We start from the raw sequence: 21,710 nt of genomic DNA, 5'->3' as shown, positions 1-21,710 counted from the left end.
CTCACTCTCAGTGAATGTTTTTGAATCTTTTTCATCGAATGGGATCGATGTGTTTCAGAGTAGTTTGTTTGTTTGGGCTTGGCTTTGCTTTGCCTGGGTATGATGATGTGGGGCACCTCTCTATTTTTCTTTTTTAAAACAACTCCAGTTTTTGGATTTTCTTATATTTTTTCTCTGCTCCTTTTCTTTTGTCTTCTTTTCCTTTCTTTTTTGCAATGCCTTCTTCTATTATCTAACGAGCTTTGACCCAAACAAACAAAAACACAGTGCGATTAACTGGCAAGGTTTGGATTGATGATTGATGATTGATGATTGCAGAGCATCTATTGTATTCCATTTGAACACTTTTCTCTCTATCTCTCTCTTGCTTTCGCAATGTGATAAAAAAGAAAATGAATGAAAACCCCAGGGATCTTCTCTTCGACCACTAGAGCTTCCACTGTAGGCGCATACAAAAAGCAAAGTGGTGATCAGTTTCGGATTCGGGGCATGAGGTTACTATCATGACGAGCTTGGCTTTTGTTTTGGATTCACGTGATTCGCATGGTACGGCAGCCAAAACTGCTTGTTGGTGTAGATTTGATGGATTCGACGCCCTATAACAAGTAACGGAATCTGGGTCTTTGGAGGAGATCATTGCTAGGTCATTGTTCTGTTCAAAACAAACCTCTTCATCAAAATTCAATATAAGTTACACCACTTATATAACAAACTTTTTTACAGTAACATATTCAATAACTTCAATAAGTGTACCGGTCACTAATTTTGCTCACACTGAATGTCATAAATTTGATAAAAAAAACATGTAAGGAGATAACTTAGGCATCAAGCAGCGTGGTAAGAAGGGTTTGTAGATTGTGTAGGATGAGTTAGAGCGTGGTTGCGGAGGAGAGGAAAAGGAGCGTGAGAATAAGGGGGTTGGATTGGAAAGTATTATATTTTCCTTGCAGGGACACTAAAACCTCGTGATCGGAAAAGGCAGATCCATGGAAGACTGTTCCCTCTCGTCACGTGGGCTCTTTTGACTACCCATTAACCAATGACCAAAACTAAGCAACACCCCCACCGTCTCTCTTTCTCTTTCCCTTCCACCTCACCCTTTCCTACACTGCTATTCTACGTCCTATGCTGTGCTATGCTATAAATCCAAACTCCTTCACCCCAATTATTGCATCACCTCACCAACATTTCCACACTTCCTTCCTCCTTCTCCCTCTCTCTCTGCTAACATCTTTATAATTTAAATTATTATATCCTTTAACTTCTCTCTCATCAAACTCAAAATCATATTCCTATATTAAGGACAACGTGGACTGCACCTGCTGACTGGTATTTACATTTCTTATAAGCTCACAAGCCTACCAGCTACACCCGCTTCTCATTTCTCACCATTAACCTCTTCTTATATTATTTTCCCTCTTCTTTCTTTCTCTCCCTATCAATTCCCTTAAGTCCTTTCCTTTCCCAATTCCAGAGGCCCTTCATCAATATCGCTGTTGCAGTGTCTCCCAGGGGCACGTCATGGGACCCTGTACATGTGGCATCTCCCACGGCCAAACCACCTCCTTCTCAATGCCCTTCTCCGGGCCAAACCACAAACCACCCTACCAAGATTCCGACATTTACGATTATTCCTTCACCTCCTCCTCTTCTTCTTCTTCCCCTTCCGTTGACTGCACCCTTTCCCTCGGTACCCCATCCACCCGTTTCTCCCAAGACGACCAAAAACCTACTCGCCACGAACGTAGATCCGTTTCTAACTTCTGTTGGGACTTACTACAATCCAAACACAACCCTCAATCCCAAACCAAGTCCTCCAGAACCTCCAATACCACCTCAAACCCCGACCCTCTCATCGCTCGCCGCTGCGCCAATTGTGATACCACCTCAACTCCCCTTTGGAGAAATGGCCCCCGAGGCCCCAAGGTAAATCACCATACTTATCACTTCTCCGAACTTAAACTCTATATTTTTTTTTTCCAAAACAACATTCAATTCATTAATCACCAAAAAAAAACATTTTTTTTTGCTTATCTCTTCTCCTGTACAATGTAGTTTAATCAATATTTTCATTCTTTTTCTCCGACATTGAAGAGTGGTTTGTGACTTTGTGTGAATTGCATTGCAGTCGCTGTGCAATGCGTGTGGGATTAGATTCAAGAAGGAGGAAAGAAGGGCGAGTGCCGCGGCCGCACCGCCGCAGCGGGCTTCTGGCGGCATGATGGAATCGGCGCAGGTGTACAACAATTCGTGGTACGCACACCCGCAGAGTCAGAAGATGCAGTGTTTCTCACCGGGGATGGGGAGCGAGTTCCGTTTCGCGGATGACGGCGATCGAGACGCCGATAACGGCATTCCGTTTCTCTCGTGGAGACTCAACGTCGCAGACAGAACGAGCCTCGTCCACGACTTCACAAGATGAACGTTGAAAACAAAAAATTAATAGCATATTATAATGATGATAATAATATAATAATAGTAACACGAGATATTACAAAAGGAGGTAGCTAGCTAGCGTGGTTACCTGGATACGGTCAAGACCAATCAAACACACAGGCAGTTATACGTCAACGTTTTACGATGATGTTTTTGATTGCGATGGTTATGAGGGTCTCGAATCGTGGATTTTATGTTTCTTTTTACCTTTTCCGTTTTGTTTGCTTCCTTTTCTCGCCCTTGGTGTGAGAATGAGATAATTCTATATTCTTATTAGCTTGCTTTTTCTTTGGATTTATTTCTTTAACTTTCTCTTTCAGTTATTACGTATAAACCTACTTTTTCGTTTGACCATCACAAATATGGACCGTTTCTGAATCAATTAATTGGAAACACGTTATGTTATAACTCGAACTTTCGCAGGTGCATGTCATTACTCGTGACTATTACCTCCTTTGAACAAACTGTTTCTTTATGCTTAAACAGAATCTGAAATTTTATAGTCGTTGTTTTCGATTTTCTGATTTCCACACGGACATTCATACCCGAACATAGATAGATACAGTGATTTGCGAAAGCGAGTGAGACATGGGTGCATTTAATTCCTTTGAACCAACTCCGACGGTCCAATGTGTCAACGTTGGATCACGGTTCTCTCTGACCGGACACTCAGGTTCACAACAGCCAAACTGACTGTCTTTTAAGAATAAATCTATGATTTCTTAATTAAAAATCATTATTACTACACTCTCATCTCATGTCACCAGTTTTTTCATATTCTAATTAACATGTTTTTAAATAAATAAAAAAATCATTAATTTCTTAAGACCTGGCAGAGCCTCGTTTAATTGTTACGCCATGTATTTAATGATGTCAGACAAAAGCTTCTACAAATCACAGCTAGACTATGTAAATATTTTTTAATGATTAATCAATTTTTAAAATACTAATTTGAAATATTAATGCTCTTTCGTGTAATTTTTTTTATGCAAATATATTCCTTAAACCAGTATAGCACTTATTGGTAAATGAACGCAAATAATTTGGTAAAAGAAAACCAGTATTGGACTTGTTAACTCTTACTACCTTTTTGTTTTCGCTTAGTTAATAAAGTAGTATTTCTTTTGCGCTGCAGTACTCAGTGTATACAGTGAGATAATCTTTATCTTCTTGGAATAGCGCATTGCTTTATCATCCAATGATAATCTTTATCATCAATGAAGTTATGTTGCGGTTGCTGGAACTGATAGCTTTCCATCACAGAACCCAACATCATTGCTGCTACATCTCTTTACTTGAGCATCATATAAGAATTAAAATCACCAATGTTAACAGAATATGACAAATCAAACCTTAAACCTTATATTTGTCTTGCATGTATATATATATATATATATATATATATATATATATATATATATATATATATATATATATATATATATACCAAGTGACGTTAGACTTTTATTTTCGTGAAATTATGCGTGTGTTAATTTGATTAGGACTTGTATACCTTCCTATCATTTCTTGTTGATGTACCCTTATATGTGACCGGATGAGGCTTGCAGATATACAAAATTTACTTTGTCAGCTTGTATAATTTAATTCCAAGTATAGCCTTTGCAAGTCAAAATTGATTTTTAAAAAGTTTGACTAAAATTTTAACTCTTCCCTGCCACATTTCAAACTCAAACCCTACATCCCCTTTCCAAATCACCCCTCCCTCTTTTTCTCTCCGTCTTTCTCTGCCATTCTTCTCTCCCCCGTATCCTCTACCACCACTGTATTTTGTCTTTGCTCTCCCTCTTGTGCAAGCGTTCGTCCTTCGTGCCAAGACTCTACGTTCGTCCCTTTTGCGTTCGTCCTGTCGTGGCCTCACAGATCTTTGGTGTCCAGGTTAGTACCACTGCATCTACTTTGTTTTGTTTGTTGTCATATGCATGTGACTGTGTGCCTGGGTGTTCGCTTCGTGCGCCGGTTCAGTTCATTCGTTCGCCGAAGAGCTTAAACGCCGTTGGAGTTGCGGTCAGAGACGTCCGCAGTTGAAAGTGCGGAAAGGTGCAAATAGAACCGTATTTCGATCTGCGAAAAGCGCAAACCACAGTTCGATCTGCGGAAAGGACAGAGTACCACCGCATTTCGATCTGCGACGGCAGACTAACCACACATGGAAATGCGTTAGTTGTTTGCCGGATTTTAAAATGCGGTTTATGAATTTTTTTATTAGGTTTTTTAATTTTTTTATTAGGTTAGTATATGCTTACTACAGTGAAAACGAAGACCAGGCCGCACCTGAGGGTTTATACCCAAAAGATATTTTTGTGGTTCGCAATTAAGAAAATGGTTGGTGGTTAACAAAAATAAATTCATTAATTAAGTTTTGATTTTTTGTTAAATAAAGAACAAAGAAGTAAAATTAGGGTTGCAGGACGAAGGCAGTGAAGTTAGGGAAGAATCACTCAAATTCTTAAGTGGCAGCAGCAGACATACATGGAAGAGGAAAGAGTTTTGAACCATATCAGCCAACAGCAAAATGAAAACATGAATTGGTGAAAAAAGAAAAGAGACAAAGGAAATCCCGCGCCAGAGGATATCCCAGAGGGTACAACAGAAAGGAGGGGGCTTTGGCTTTGAAAAGGGGACAATCACATTGGAGACGGGGGATCACTGATCACCACCACTTATAGAGCGAGAGACCTCGGACCAGAGAAAAAAAGAAGGAGAAGAAGCGACTGTTGGTGAACCTAGCTGCCCAGTCAACTTCACTTCACGGCGCCTGCAAGATCATTTTGGTTACTAAAGGAGAAGTTCAGTCGAGGAGAGAAAAGGGAATTAAAGCCCAAAAGAAAAGGCATCTTGAAGCTGCGAAGGTAAGTCTTCGTCTACCTAAGCTCCTTGGTCATGCTCCTTGTATATATGCTTTCCTTGTCCATGCTGAGAGATGAATGATTGATGTTCGATCAATGTTTATGGATCAATGTTTATGGTTGCGTTTGTTTGCCTTCCTCTGTTAATCAAAACTGCGCCCAAAATGCAGTTTCTGTGCCTGCAAATTTCATCTATTTAACTACCAATAGAAGATAGGCATACATTTCCCTAACATCAACACTTCGTATCCCTTTAGCACCCAGGAAACCCGTAAATAAAAAGCAAACAGCAGCAGCAAATATAGCTCTCGTACCATCTCCTACCTCTATCAAATGCAAACCAAATCACAGATCCCATGCCAGTACACTCAAAGCATTCACCTCCTCAGAATTTCTTCACATTACAGGAGCCTGTCATTCCCCAACTTACATCCTCATTCTCCTAATCTCTGCCCACGGTAACAATGGAGACTCCAACCTTTGTCTCCTTCCCTCGCCAGCCGCCATCAACCGTTTGGATTCTCCACACTGCGCTCAACCGTAACCGCCTCAACAAACATAACCCATCATCCAATACACCTGTCATCGTTCAAAATCACCATTGATGCCCCCATTCATTCGTCGGATACCCCTTTCACCATCCAGATTCACCCATTGCCACAGCCATCTTGACAGATTTCATTCACCATCTCCTTCATCATGCACATAACCGGAACCCACTATTCCCTCAACCTACACCGTTAACCGCAAAAACAAAATCCTCCTCCATTCACTCGGATATCACCATCAACCAGGATTCAAAGAAAAATTTGAACGCAGAGACGAAAGGGGTAGAGGTGGGTTTGGTCGTAGCGGTGGAGGACGTCAACGCGAGGACCGGCGGCGACCTTGGTCGTGACCTGTGACACTGGTGGTGCTCTGGTTCGAGGCAGCCGTGATCGTTCAAACAGCGATTGACGGAGAAGCGTGAGAGATTCTCTAACGCGGGAAGAAGAGAAGGAAAGGAGGGTCTGGCGCCGTGACCGGCAACGACTCCGGCGGCGAGCTGCATCGCTGGCGCGGAGAGGCGAGAGCTTCTCTCCGCGCGCGAAGAAGCGAAAAAAAGAAAAAGGAGAAGAGGGGCTTGGCGCGGCAACCAGTGGGGTCTGTGGCGGCGATCGGCGCACTGGTGGTGTCCTGGTCTTGCGGTTGGCGGCGGCCGGTTTGGCGGAGGCGGTGGCGCGTGTGCGCGAACGGGCGGAGGTCCACTTTTAGCTGCCTCGTTTGGGAGAGAGGCCCTAGTCTCTAGGCTTTCTGAATGTTGGAGTGAGGAGAAGAGTGGCAGAACCCCTAACCCCTAATGCTTCTGCTTGAAAAAAACTCCTGGGCCCGGTCCAAATAATAAAAAAAAACAAAAACCCGATTCTTTTCTTTCCTACGCGCATCCCCCGTTTCTCACCCGCACACTCTCCATCCTTTCCCTTGGTCTCGGCTCAGGCCCGTTCTATTCTTAAAAAAACACAAATACCAATTTCTTCCCTGCGCCCCCTTATTCTCATTTTCGCACCCCTCTCCGCCTGGGCTTTGGCCCAGTTCGTTTTTTTAATTGTTTAGGCACCCCAGTTTCTTATTTAGCACCTCCGCACCCTTTTTTTTTATTTACTTATTATTTTATCCTTATTTTTATTTTATCCTTTTATTTTTACTTTATTTTCATTATTTATTTATCTATCCTTTTATTTTATTCTATTTTTATTTTTTATGTTTTTTTTTCTTTTTCTCTTTTGATTTTAAATATTTATCTACTTTTTAAATGTACTTTTATAAAAAATAATAAAATATTTTAAAGGTTTAGGCACATGTGTGATCGCATCGTCCTTGTGTTAGAACCTTTTCTTCTTGTCTTCTAAAAAATAATAAAAAATATTTAGGCATATGTGTGATCGTTCGTATCGTCCTTGTGCCAAAAACCTTTTCTCTTTCTTTTATAAAAATATAAAATCTTTAAAAACTAAAAACATCAACAATTTCAAACAATAAACAATCTCTTAGCCAGAACTACGTTATCCTTGATTCTCCATCAAAAGTACAGATACGTAGGAGCAAGGCTAGTCCTTGTCAGGTTCACTTCCCAAAAAAATCCAAAATCATTTCAAAACAAATTTTCAAACAATTTCCAAACAAATTTCTCAAACAGTTTCAAAAGAACTACGTAACCCTGATTTCTCATTCTGAATGAGAATACGTAGGAGCAAGGTCAATCCTTGTCGGGCCCAAAAAACTAAAAAATATATTTTGTTTATTTAGAATTTTATTTTATGTGATATTTAAACATTTTGAAAACCACATCATATTCGTGTATTTAGTTAAAGGTACTGGCTTAGGGCAGGCGTTGTAAGGTGCTAACACCTTCCCTATGCGTAACCAACTCCCGAACCCAGAATATGGTTTTCGTGGACCGTGTCTTATTATTTTATGGTTTTTTCGTAGTTTTCCATAATAAACTATGGTGGCGACTCCAAAATCTCTTTTCAAAACTCGTTTCTTTTTGGATCGTCGTCCCGTCGCGATTCTGGTTGCGACAGATAAGATGGCCTGATTTCTAGAGTATTTATGAACATCGAGTAAGCACACTTAGTAAACGCATTGGAGTGATAACAGTAAAGATTGTTGAGGTGTATTGTGATTGATAAACTTCTAACATATTCAAGTATCTTTGGTTTATATAGCATCCTATACCAATTATACTGTGTGTTAAGTTTCTCCATCTAGGACTTGTTAATATAGTTTGCTACACTAGCTCTCATGCATTATATCTTATAAAACCCAATAAATTTTCTTCTTTTCTCTTTTTCAATCTTTGTTTCTTATCTTTTGCAATATGCGGGATAAAAATTGAATATAATATTGTAAAAATATCTTGTTTCTGAACATTGACATTTTTTTTTCTTCCCGAAAGTGTCGTTTCAGTTTTCTTCCGCAAGTGGAGGTTGCTTCTCTTCCTGCAAGGCTCAGGATTGAGTTGGCTGTTGCGCTCTTCCTTAAGTTACGAGATTTCTCCTTAATCAGTGGGAATCGTGGCTCCCTTTAGCTATATAAGTAGTGTATTTTATTCACTCCAAGGAATACACAAAAAAAAAAGAACTCTCTCATCTCTCATTTTCTCTCATTTATCTTTCTTTCTAGTAAAATCTCGAATTTTTCTTATACCCCTTTAGAGTTTCTATGAGATTCTAAAATAGTTTTAAGAAGTTTTTGTTGTATCGTACAAACTTGTACAACACACTCCATATAAGTTGTTAAGAATAGTAATTTACACATCTCAAAAAATTATATTCGTGATTTTGTTAGATTTCTAATATATATTTCTAATATATATATGTAACATTATCCATAACACTTATTGTAACATCCCAAAATACAGTAATTACCATAAATCAGAATTAATTACAATTAACAGTAAATCAATGCAGTCTTTATATAATTAACAGAGTTTAAAAGCCGAACGGCTTAAAGTGCAGAGTTACCATATACAAGACGGAAACAGTGAATGCTAATAACGAACGGTTTTACAAAATAATTAACCGAACGTCCAAAAACAAAAGAAACGTCTAAACTAAAATGAAAGACGGACGTTCTACTGCTCCGCTTTCACTTCCACTTCGACTAAGTTTTCTTCCTCGATAACGTCCTCCAGAGTAGCCTCGCCTTCTGCTCACATCCACACGGATGATCATTGCAAGACAGGACGAACGTACATAGACAGTGGACAACACAAGGAAAAACGAAAGGGTAAGCTTATATAATTTAAGTTATACATCAACACATACAATAAAACATTTCATTCCACACAAACACATATTTTAACATATAACATCATGTAACATCTATATATATATATATATATATATATATATATATATATATATATATATATATATATATATATATATATATATATATATATCTATATGTAAGACGACCGTCCGGACTGTATGATCTGTGTAGTTACAAGCGTCCTTGCACCCGAGTGATGTAGTAACTGGGATACACTCAACAGCTGCCACTCGAGGTTAGTCCGTTCTTACGTCGCCCATGTTAACTTATGGACTAAGGACCTCCTGCCGTTCCCACACATGAACTACCCTCTTCTACGTGAAGATGAGTATCACGGAACATCAGGATGGACAACGAGTCTTAACTTATCCACAGTCATACTTTACCAAATTTAATATTTAACATATTCGAGACGTTCCTCCCTGGAACGCTCGTTCAAATTCCATAATCGTATAATCATTTAATATAGTGTTCACACATCTTAATATTTCATTTTTATAACATTTTCATTCTATGTTCCACTTTCTTAAAAGGACGAACGTTCAACTTTCTGAAGGGAGAGGACGAACGTTAAAAGCCAGATTTAGAATAACCCATTAACAATCAGAAAGACTCCAGAGGAATACGACCATTTTCAGAATATTTTAAGTACCAAGAGGTCAGGTTGACTCAACTTGGACGAAGATACATCAAGAAGAATACTTAACTACATTGGGAATCTTTTGTTTAAAAAGGGATCGACTGCCAGTCAATGACCGAACGCGCCAATATACATTTACTAATTATTTGGACGAACGCTATTTACGTTCGTTAAGGAATCAAAGATAAGGACGAGCGTTCGGTTTAAGACCGAACACTACGTTAAAACGAACGCTAGGTAGATGACCGAAAACCAATCATGACGAACGCTTGGTACAAGACCGAACGCTCTTTAGGACGAACGCTTGGTATAAGACCGAGCGCTATTTAGGACGAACGTTCGGTATAAGACCGAACGTTACTTATTTCAGTTTTATTCAATTTAAGGTGTACGACATCTCTATGCTGAGCCGAACGCTCAAACATAGTAATTCGAAATAAGGACGCTCGTTCTCAAATCGAATTCTTCCCAAAGGAAAGAATTCTACTCTAAGTAATTTTCAGGGAAACCGAACGGTATAAGACCGTACGATGACGAGCGTAATTTATCATAGGGAAATTATCATATCCAGATTTTCACTAAGTTAACTCAACCTTTCTCATGTGATTCTTACTTCGTAACTTCATATCCATGATTAATTCTCATACTATACAGATCTCATCATATTAATAAATCCAACTATACAATAGTCATACACCTTTCATACGTATCCAAATCAACATGCATTTCAACCACACAGAAAACATATACAATATCAGTGATCGTTCATAACAGCTCAAACAACATACTTTTTATACATCCAAATCAAATCATACAACATGCAAGTATAAATTAAACATATAAGCTTCCCTTACCTGGATAGCAGTGTACGTCCTAAGAGTATGACTTTAACTCGTGCAACTACGGCTCTTCTATACTCAACGGTCACTTAAGTTTCTTCAACTAAATCTAACCAAAGAAATGTAGAAGATATCAAATCGTACCCTTGCATGCAACTAAATCTGGGTTCGCAGGAATATCCAGAAACGAACGCCTAAGCTAGGAGACTTACCGTTTTCAGAATCGGGATTGGTTCGGCCCAAAATGAAGCTCACAGCTGGACGAACGTTCCTACGGTGCTGCAAGTTGATCGGAGAAGAAACGTGAGAATTTCAGTAGAGAGAAGTTGGAGAAGATGAAGGTTGGGTTCTGAGGAAGAAGATGAATGCTGCAGGTGAGTGGAAGGGTTTTTCGAAAAAGTCATTTTGTTCAATCCATGTTCGTTCGGACGAACGTCTCCCAAGCCGACACCTGCACACCCACTCTGACTTCAGAAGCTTCCAACGTGACAAGTGGCGTTCGTGCATGCAGCGTTTAGTGCGTTTTTAATGCACTGAACGTGTGGTGCGGTGCATTTATGGAAGCAGTCAGGTGACTCAGCAGTGCAATAATGACAGATTAGACAGTATAATCATGTTTTAATTTTTTCGAGATCTCACACATATAAAGACAAATAAAAATATAAATTTATCCATTTTTAAGACAAACCAAAATAATTTTGATGACAACAAAATATTAAATTTAATTAAATCTCAATGTTAGTTATAAATTATGAATAATTTATAATTTGTTGGCTTAATATACTACATTTAAATTTATGAAAAAAATTATTTAATTATTTATTGTGAAAACAACAGCCTGATGAAGTTATGCAGCAAATGAAGATGCGCGTGAGTTGAAGTATGAAGCAGGAGACGAAGCATGAAGGTGTGGACGTTAGACGCAGCATTGCAGCGGTGCCAATGGCCGAGGCACTTCAGAGAGATTCTCTCACAAACGATCCTCACCGGCCTCATCTCAGACCCCTACGCCGCAAGCAGACTCATAAACTTCTCTACTCGCTCCGCTCTCGTTCCCTTCGACTATTCCCTAAGAATCTTCGACCATCTTCACAACCCCAACCCCTTCACATGGAACACCATCATGTGCGCCCACTTCGAACTCCAAAACAACCCTCACCAAGCCATCACACTCTACAAGCTCTTCCTTGCGAAACACGCAAAACCCGATAACTATACCTACCCAATTCTTCTTCAATGTTGCGCTGCCCGGGTGTCCGAGTTCGAGGGAAGGGAGCTGCACGCACATGTCGTGAGGTTTGGTTTTCATCAAGATGTGTACGTCCGGAACACGCTGATCAACTTGTATGCTATATGTGGGAGGATGTCCAGTGCGCGCCAGGTGTTTGAGGAAAGTCTTGTCTGGGATTTGGTATCTTGGAATACTGTTTTGGCGGGGTATGTTCAGGCGGGAAATGTGGAGGAGGCGGAACGTGTGTATAGGGGAATGCCGGAGAGGAACACCATTGCTTCGAATTCCATGATTGTGCTCTTTGGAAGGAAGGGGTGTGTGGAGAAGGTGCGGCGGATTTTTGATGAGGTTCGAGGGAGGGATATGGACATGGTGTCGTGGAGTGCGATGGTTTCTTGTTATGAGCAGAATGAGATGTGTGAGGAGGCGTTGGTTTTGTTTGTGGAGATGAAGGCGAGTGGGGTGACAGTGGATGAGATCGTTGTGGTTAGTGTTGTATCCGTGTGTTCGCGATTTTGAATGCTGAGATGGGGAGGTTGGTGCATGGTTTGGCGGCGAAAGTTGGGGTTGAGGATTATGTTAGTCTTAAGAATGCTTTGATACATTTGTACTCTAGTTGTGGGGAGATAGTGGATGCGCAAAGAATTTTTGATGATGGTGGTGTTCTCTTGGATCAAATATCTTGGAACTCGATGATTTCTGGGTACTTGAGGTGTGGTTCAATTGAAGATGCTGAGAAGTTGTTTTATTCCATGCCGGAGAAGGACGTTGTGTCTTGGAGTGCCATGATATCTGGTTATGCTCAACATGAATGTTTTTCAGAGGCTTTGTATTGTTCCAAGAAATGCAGCTTCATGGAGTCAAGCCCGACGAAACTGCTTTAGTTAGTGCCATCTCGGCTTGCACCCATCTGGCTGCTTTGGACATAGGGAAATGGATTCATGCTTATATAAATATAAATAAATTACAGGTTAATACTATTCTGAGCACGACTCTTATAGACATGTATGTGAAATGCGGGTGTGTGGAAAATGCATTGGAGTTACGTTCATCCAAATAAAAGACGAAATTTTAAACTTTAAACAGTTTAAAGTATTTGAACACTACAAGCATTCAAATAGGAAAATTCCTAAGTAGACTACACCTTAACATCAGCGTCCTCTAGCTCTTGCTCCAAGGGAATCTCCTCAACAACATCTGCTCCCATTAAAGTGGATGATCATCGCCAAAGAAACATACCCAAACAGCACACAACAAACAATGCAAGGGTGAGCTAGATATACACGGTTGTACATGTTTGTCTAAAATCTAAAAGAATATGTAGTATGAGAGTATTATTGCGCAAATAAATACTACTTTCTTTTGGTGACATCTAATGATCAATGAAAAATGCAAAATAAATGTTTCACTAGATGAAAATAAACAAAGATTAAACAACAATTTTGTGGACAGGCTGATGAGTCTCGGTTTGATGCATCTCTTTATGTTACCTTTTGTCTTTAATTTCTTAGTTTTAGATCAGATTTAGTTTCGTTCCCTTAATTCTTAGTTTTTCTTAAAATGAGTTAAATAAGTGTTTGTAGATAGGAGTTTTAGTTTAGTTTCTAAATTGGTAGACTTCTAGTCTTTGTAAGTAATATAGTGTAGCTTTCAGTTTAGCTTAGCTTCAATTTTAATTGCAATTGTAGAATTCAGTTCTGTGGTTAGTAGAATTTAGTTTTGATAGCCTTTCATCATTTTTCAGCTTGGTGATTTTAGTGTTTGAACTCACTGTTTTTAGATAGTTAGTTTCTGAATTAATAGATTTTTGTAGTCTTATAAATAGTAAAAGTTAGATTTGATTCTTAATCTTTAATGTAGATTTTAGTTTGTGTTTTTTTTAGTCAATATAAGTATTTCAAGCCAGCTTTTACTTCTATTTTTTACGTAGAATTCAATTGTTTAAATTGAGATTTTAGGTGCTGATAATTGAAGGTGCTGTACATTTGAGACCATATGTCCAGCTGGTGGTTTTGATTCTGTGAAAGTATGTACAGTGAGCAGTCTTCCGGTGATATAAGTTGCTGAAGAAAGTGTGCTGAACCTGACCAGCTGTATTTGAATGTGCTCACATGAGAAGCTTGCCATGGGAGCTTTAACCTGCTGGAGTTTGGACTTGTTAGAGAAACGTGCTGGCAGAGGTAATTTTGAAGCAGAGAAGCTGACCAAGACTTGCAACCTGCTGATCCTGAAGTGATGACCTGCTACCAGCTGTGAAGAACTCCAATAGACAGATTATGCACTTTAAAGAAACCTGTGCCAGCCAGTAGCTTTTGAGGAGAGCTGCTCTAGTTACTTGCTACTTAGGTGATTTGTATAGTTAGACTAGGCTAGGCTAGGTAGTTTGTACATAATTTTTACTTGCTATTGGCAGTTCCTATGACCAGTTCTAGGCTGTTTTCCAGTTTTATAGGCTTGGACTTCTAGAAGCATATACAAGGCTTGGATCTTAAACTTGAAAGAGGGACGAATCATATTTTTAGATTTCTCAGTTTTTAGAATAGTTTTCTCTGGAGATTTCTGGTTGTCTAAGACTCCAAAATGAGCTAGACACCAAAGGGCTTCGGTGATTGTACTGTTCGCATCAAGTTTCATTCAATTCAAGTTAATTTTGCTTTTAATTCAGTTTTGCATTGTTTTCTGATATGCAATTCAATCATATTAATCTCTTAATGCTTTTTACTCAGTTGCAATTTTAATTCAATGTCTCGGATATGTTTCCTTACTTTTGAGTCAGAATATAAATTTTCTACTCTTGAACATTTGATTTTCATTCTTGCACCTTACTAGCCTCGGTTATGGATCCATACTGAGATACTGGTGAATCCAAAGTGATTTCTATACTCCAAGGATTTCAGAAATGAACATTAGCAAGTAAAATTGAGAGTTAAATGAACTTGAATAGGATTTTCACTTTCTGGTTTAGAGCAAACACTTAGCTACGCTGAAGTTCAACCTGTTTTGTGATTTTTGGTTCTTTAATATGTTTTTCATCAAATTTGCATTCCTCTACTTCCTTTCATAATAATAAATTTATTCCAATCATTAGATTTCTGTTTTAGTTCAGATTAATCAGTTTTTACAGTTAACTCTCGCGCCACTTAGCTCTAGCTTTGGTTTAAATGTTGAATTTTAGTTTCTGCTGCTTATTTATAGTTTCAATCTATGTTTTGTGGTTATTTCTACATTAGATTCTAGGATTAGTACTCAATTTTCCAGTTTTTTGAGTTAGATGATTTTCTGAATTTAGGAAGTCTACACTTGGTTTTTTCGTAAATTTTGTTTTAAAGTACCATTAGCATTGTTATAAACCTATTTGCATGTTCATATCATGATTCAATCCATAGCATAGCATATAAAGCCATTCTGCATATCAGACCACACGAACACCCTTACTATCAAAGTTGTCACGCTAGTGTTGGACTGGTGCTGTCCAGTTCTGGGTTTTGAGTGCAGATTTGATCATTCTACCGTGGTTTGACAGTTCTTAATTCATCTATGCATATTTTTAGTGATTCAAATATGTCTCATTCATTTGGATTGTAATATCTCAATACCATTACATTTCTTGGGCACTAATCAAAGCCTGTGATATTATTGTAACGATCCAACAAAGAATGATTGGCACTTGTAACATCTTTGCTAATTATGCAGAAAAATTGATTGAATAGTCAACAATACGGATTCCATGAACACCTTCCATTCAGCTGTATCTACTCCTACAATACCACAATTTTGTGAAAACTCAAGTTAATGATGAATTTCGTACAGGATTGAAACGTTTTCACACTTCCTCTGTTTGCTTTTTTACATCAAGAAATGGCATCTATATTAGTAAGAAGTGACCTATCTGCTCAAATTCCCGTTTAACAACCAATCATAAAATTGACAGATCTCACTATGAAGAATAGTATAGACACATTACTCTGCTTCTCTGAACTGGCAACCCATTCTCAGCAAAAAAGAAAAAGAAAATCCGTTGCCTAAACAAGGTTGCCTTATTCAATTGCTACGTGTCAATGTTAAACCCCTTTGTCCAGTCAGGGATGCAGTATATTAGTATTCCCAAAGAGAATGAAACACAAACTGTGATAACGGCATAGGCATAGGCTCTCCAAGGATGACTGCTTTCTCTCATTGCATTGAACTCAGCAGCAAAAGTAGAGACAGTGCTCAAGCACCCCATTAGGCCAAACTGTATTCCTGCTACAACAGTATCACAATCTCTGGTGTTCACCTGCATCAGGCAAGTAAATAATGTTCATGATTTATGTAAAATATAACAGTCATAAGGGCAAGAATTAATCATAGTATTCTCCAAAGAAATTCAGAAAAAGCCAATTTCCCAACACAGATAAATCTTATTGTCATATCTAATTCGGAACCTGTGAGTCTATCAATTCTAGCTTAGAGATTGGACAAGGCAGTTAGAAGGGACTTGAACATGAATGATGACAAAAAAACTTACTGCGTTTTTCACACTGGCAAGTGCAGCCATAATACAAGCTGCTGATACATTGGCAATTAGAGTCCCGAATGGAATCCATTTAAACAACCCTTCCTTTCCCAATCCACGCCCGTTTAACCTTGCTAAGAACCATCTAATCCACACACCCATGGGTCCAACCATGCAAGCAAACCATAACTGTGCAGAATTACCACCGTGCTTGAACTCAGCTTTTACTAATGCACCACTTACACCCCACAATATGCCTAATATAACCATGAACATCACCATAACTATCAACTGACGATGGTAGCTGTCTAGTCTGCAGTTTATCTTATTAACATCTTTTCCCAAACTAATACCCAGCCGGTGGAGGAGCCACCTAAAACCCTTGGCAGTTTCAATCCCAAACTGGATGGAATAGGCAACGAGAAATAAACCTGAAAATTTGTAATTGTAAAACAAATTCATCTTATCAATTGAGCAATCATGAGGAAATAAAATCATCAACTCATCCACTAGGGATAAATTTAAACAGAAAAATCATTTGCTTGAAACAACAAGCTTAGAACAAACAGAACTATCAATACACCCATTTACCTAATATAAAGCCAAGTGAAGCGAAGAGCCAATGCCCGGAAACACTGAGTTCAAGCATTTTTTGATTCCAACCACTGAAGGTTGTAAGGCTTCCTAAGTAACCAGTTGTTATTGCTATAGCTAGATGCTCTGACACTTGAGATATGTCTCCTTTGAATACCACACCAAACCAACCCATAAGAAACGAACCAATCTGGAAACAATGTCAAAATTTGCATTAGATTGTCTGAATCAGCTTCCTCACAAGTGAATACCAAAATTTCTGACAGTACTTCTATGTTTTAAGTTTGAACTTTGAAGCTGCTACACGATGGCTATATATGAAAAAATTAAAATCGAATTTGCAAATATGTGTTTTAAAAAGGACAGTTTAATTCTAGTATAACAAGAATTAAAAGAAAATGCTCAATGGTGTACACGATTTAAGAAGTGCAAAATACAAAGGCAAATAATCTTCTGTAACGAGAAAGGGAATAACCAGTTGATGCTCAAGAGTCAAACATTCCTATTTTGATGAACTCTATGTTTGAAGGTGGCTCAAAATTTCTCTCTTGTTTGAAAAGCAATAGATTTGAAGAATTTAACATACATTGTTCTTTAAAGCAAGTTACTACCACAATGTCTGAAACTTATGTTCCTGGCCATCAAAACAACTATGGAGTGTTAGTCTTTGTGAACCCATCAAAATTTGTTGGTAACCAAGACACACAATATTGAAGATGGAAAAGGGAACCCACCATATTAGAAGGAAGATCAACATAAAGAATGGTTTGGTCGCTTGTCACCTGGGCAACCCCAGGGCCAAATAACTTCTGCAGTAAATATCTCGTTAAGACCTGCATAGTGTTTTTTGCAGTTTGTGTATTAGATTTTTGCGAATAACTGCATGTCATAATATAAACTCATTGTCACAGCTGAGATTTGCCATATCCTCTCAATCGGCAATAGAATTCTGAATCGAAACAATGGCAAATGCCAGTAATCCATTCTGCACCAACAAGTTAGCCATATCTAACACGTCAAGCAAAAGTTTAGGAGATATTACCCCAAGAATTCCAAAAACCGCTAAATGAACCAAACACGAAGTATAGTCCAGCAACTTTGGCAAACCTTTAGGAGGGTCCTGAAAATAGAACATATGGTTAATTAATAACCAAATTACAGAAACCAAACATCTCGGGACTACATGACAATCAAGCGTTGAACCTCACATGTTCTGTGTCTTCAAAACCTACAATTCCATCAGTGGAAAGTGGGGAAAGGGATGTGAAGACAGGAGGCAAAGGCCCAACAGAGGAATTGGGATGCGATCTGTGTTCATCTGGAATGGAAACAACAGCTTCTTTTTCTGACCTGTTGTTAAAGGACAAACGGAAACTGTTGCTCTCACTAAACCTCCTGCTTCCAAGAGCTCTATCTCCAATGTCTCCAGCCTCTGAAACACTCTCATTCTCTCCATCATTTTCTATATGATAACTTACGTGACTTGATATGCTTAATGAACGTCTTCTGATTGAAGAACCCCCACTATTCATTCTCTCCATGTGAACAATAACACAACCACAACACTTAGTCTAACCACCTTAAACCGCGTTGAACACCCGACTAAATACCAGGTTGACTCATGCAGCTGCCACCAATACAAACCTTATTTGTTTTAGAAAAAAAAGATGGCTGAATTCCAGGTATTTGACAAGTTTCACTAACAATTTGCCACTTCCCATCCCAATATAACAATAGTGTTCATGAAATAGCACATGAAAAATTAATAATTTCTACCCTAACATTAAAACAAACACATTGTATTCAATTTAATACAGGATGATGCACATGCGTAAGAAAGCAGCCTTCCAGACACAAGCGATAACTTACTAATGACAAGTAAATACGTATCCGAACTAGCCTAAGAAAAATGAGATAATATAAGTTATGGGCTATTAATAAACGATGATGTCAGAAATACTGTATTGACTTTCCATGGTTATGATTATATGTCATCTTTTGGGTTTTTTCACCAAACTAGGCAAATATGCCCTCTTTATTACTAAAATAGATAAATTTTGACCCAAAGTGAAGTCGTGGGAGGCCAAAACGACTTCAATTGAAGAAGTCGTGCCCTCCTCACGACTTCACCCTGTTCATTTGACCAGGGTTGAAGTCGTACACCCCAAAAACGACTTTAAGGTATGGTAATCGATTATCACATGTTGTAATCGATTACCATACCGTTTTTAATAATTAGGGATGAAAAGAAGGGGATGAAAACGGGGTTTATGGGTTTCTGGAAAATCTGGTGCTGCAAAATTCTGCAGAAACGAACGTACGTCCGAACAGTGCTCGACCAAATCGTGGTCGGCAAAATATAGGTGATGTAAATGGAGCGTACGTACAAATAGTGGTAGGCCAAGTGAGCGTTCGGTTTTGTATTCTCATGTAACGAGCGGTAGGATTCTTCCTTGAATAAAAGTTAGTAATATATTAGACATTCGTCCAAGCAGTATTCAAGTGAATTGGTGATTTAGGCGTTCGTCCTTAATTTAGTATTCTCATGAAGCAATCTCGAGCGTTCGGTCTTGATAGATTAATGATTGTGAGCGTTCGTCCTAATTTGGTAGTCTCGGCTGGATAACCTGAGCGTTCGGTCTTAAATTGGTAGGTTTCAATCTTGAGCTTTCGGTCTTCGTGAAACAGTGATCGTAGGCGTTCGTCTTTAAATTGGTATTCTCAGAGAGTGATCTTTAGCGTTCGGTCTTGGTTCTGTATTAGTAATTGTAGGCGTTCGGTCTTAAGTTGGTGCTCTTAGGCTTTGAATCTTGAGCGTTTGGTTTTGGTGTAATAGTGATTACAAGCGTTCGTCCTAATTTGGTATTCTCAGATAATGATCCCGAGCGTTCGGTCAATCTTGAGTGTTCGGTTTCAATCTTGAGCGTTCAGTCTTTGTGACTTAGTGATTGTTTAATTGTGTTGGGGGTGCACGACTTCTCTTATTGAAGTCGTGAAACCCCCTACGATTTCAATTTTTTTTTACATTTTTTTATTAAAAACGGTATGGTAATCGATTACAACATGTGGTAATCGATTACCATACCCTAAAGTCGTTTGTGAGGTGGACGACTTCAACCCTGGGTGAAATCGTGCAGGGGCACGACTTCTTCAATTGAAGTCGTTTGGGTCTCCCACGACTTCCCAATTTTCGTAATTTTGGTTGAATTTGTCCATTTCGGTAATATTAAAGGCAAATATGCCTAGTTTGGTGCAAAAGCCCATCTTTTGTTTTTGGAGATTTGGAATTGATTTTACCGAGGATTTTGAATATGGTTTTGCAAGAGATTGGTTTGATTACTTTTTTTTTTTGGAAAGGGTTTCAAATATATGAGAGAGTAAAAACTTTGGCATATATTCTTATTGAAATAATTCAAACATATTATAAAGCAGTGTCTATATTCCACAAAAATCCACCACAAATAAAAATTAATAAAAAAACTCCCAATTCCATAAAAAATCATGATAGTCTCTTGTAGAATAAATGAAAAATTACTAATATCTCACAAAAAAAAATTCATATAGAGATAATTTAGATATTTCAACTAACAATAATCCCCAAAAAACTTAAAAAATATAAAGATATTGTTTATTTTCTGAGACATCTGTTATACAATAAACAGTAGTTCTTTTTATTTTTTTTAATATTCATTACCCATCCTTCTATTTTTAAGAATAATAATCGTAGAATAAAAAATCCCATAATTTTACTTGCTTTAAATAATTTCCATCAAATGACGTTTCTGGAATATAAACCTTTAGGAGGCCAACTCTCAAAAATATATTTAAGAATATTTTTTCCTGTTAACTACCCAATCTAAAACATATTTTTTTAACATGAAATAAAAAAATATTATAATTGTCGGAAATATTAATAAATAATTATCAATACATCAAATTATTGATATTTAATTATAATAAATGAACATAATTAAATAAGAGTAAACAGAATTTAAAATTTGTATTAAACCAACTCTTTAATATGTCTAATAGATGGAATAAAAACAAAACTCATTTTATAGAATCCATAGCAGGAAACTCAATATGGAGCGGAGAAATGGAAAATGATTGTACCAAAATAAAAGAACTTAATAATGTGTCACACCCAAGAGATTGATAGTAAGTGGCGTTTTCACACCGGAATAAAATGTGAACCTAATATTACGAGACACGAGAAATGAGCCGGGGACAACTATTTTGTGGTTAATGATAGCACCCAGCTTTTCAAACAGATTTTTTTTAAAATGAATAATTGATATTTTAATAACATTTTAATATCATGTGATTTTATTATTAATCCAAAATTACTTTATCGTGAATAAATAGCAACATAGATCAATCACAATTTTTAAGAAATATTTCACAGCCTTTTCATTATAAAAAGAGAAAAACTAACTGCATGAATTGATGTTTTTCAACAGTTTTACTGAATTAATATAAATAAAATAGATATCTTATTTTAAATAAATTCGCATTAATTTCAACACAAATAAATTCATGAAACAATGTGATCACTATTAAATTATTAAGATCCAATATATTAAGTTTGTTGACAGAGTTGTTAGATTAATATATTTTTAAGTTTTTTATTTGTTGACACGTGTCTAAATGAAGAATCTGATTTTGTGTGGACTAATATAAATTAGATTTGGTATTCCACAGCAGATCTTACACGTAACACAATCTATAAATTTACAATTTGAAAATTGAAGTATATGGTTTTCTTTTTGGATTCTTCGGTTTTCAGATAAAA

At 37.7% G+C, this 21,710-nt stretch overlaps 2 protein-coding genes, 1 long non-coding RNA gene and 1 pseudogene across 3 annotated transcripts; 2 read left to right on the top strand and 2 right to left on the bottom strand.

Moving 5' to 3' along the window:
* Positions 1-1,188: 1,188 nt before the first annotated feature.
* LOC108335418 (GATA transcription factor 18) lies at positions 1,189-2,721 on the top strand. Its single transcript, XM_017571433.2, has 2 exons — positions 1,189-1,926; positions 2,129-2,721. Exons 1-2 carry the CDS (start codon positions 1,522-1,524, stop codon positions 2,420-2,422), a joined length of 699 nt encoding a protein of 232 aa, XP_017426922.1. The 5' UTR covers positions 1,189-1,521; the 3' UTR covers positions 2,423-2,721.
* Positions 2,722-4,929: 2,208 nt separating this feature from the next.
* On the bottom strand, positions 4,930-7,164 carry LOC128194300 (uncharacterized). The gene is made up of 2 exons (XR_008245678.1): positions 5,323-7,164; positions 4,930-5,212 (listed from the first exon to the last, which is right to left on the bottom strand). It is a non-coding gene; the product is annotated as an uncharacterized LOC128194300 (long non-coding RNA).
* On the top strand, positions 5,182-14,489 carry LOC108335827 (pentatricopeptide repeat-containing protein At2g22410, mitochondrial-like; annotated as a pseudogene).
* Positions 14,490-15,622: 1,133 nt separating this feature from the next.
* On the bottom strand, positions 15,623-18,802 carry LOC108334803 (uncharacterized). The gene is made up of 6 exons (XM_052869531.1): positions 18,127-18,802; positions 17,961-18,038; positions 17,653-17,751; positions 16,916-17,108; positions 16,337-16,755; positions 15,623-16,105 (listed from the first exon to the last, which is right to left on the bottom strand). The coding sequence occupies exons 1-6, from the start codon at positions 18,457-18,459 to the stop codon at positions 15,878-15,880; spliced, it is 1,350 nt and encodes a 449-aa protein (XP_052725491.1). The 5' UTR covers positions 18,460-18,802; the 3' UTR covers positions 15,623-15,877.
* Between the last annotated feature and the right edge of the window lie 2,908 nt (positions 18,803-21,710).

Source organism: Vigna angularis, chromosome 10 (genome assembly GCF_016808095.1).
Source record: "Vigna angularis cultivar LongXiaoDou No.4 chromosome 10, ASM1680809v1, whole genome shotgun sequence".
Classification (NCBI taxonomy): Eukaryota; Viridiplantae; Streptophyta; class Magnoliopsida; order Fabales; family Fabaceae; genus Vigna; species Vigna angularis.
Note: the sequence above shows the minus strand (reverse complement) of the source record. Positions and strands in the feature narration are given on the sequence as shown.

Excerpts from the sequence above, each read along its gene's own strand:
- LOC108335418 (XM_017571433.2), top strand. The coding sequence starts at position 1,522 with ATGGGACCCTGTACATGTGGCATCTCCCACGGCCAAACCACCTCCTTC. Across the intron at positions 1,927-2,128 it reads ATGGCCCCCGAGGCCCCAAG|TCGCTGTGCAATGCGTGTGG; the intron begins GTAAATCACCAT and ends ATTGCATTGCAG.
- LOC108334803 (XM_052869531.1), bottom strand. The coding sequence starts at position 18,459 with ATGGAGAGAATGAATAGTGGGGGTTCTTCAATCAGAAGACGTTCATTA. Across the intron at positions 17,752-17,960 it reads CGGTTTTTGGAATTCTTGGG|GTCTTAACGAGATATTTACT; the intron begins GTAATATCTCCT and ends AACACTATGCAG. Across the intron at positions 16,106-16,336 it reads TTGCCAGTGTGAAAAACGCA|GTGAACACCAGAGATTGTGA; the intron begins GTAAGTTTTTTT and ends TGCCTGATGCAG.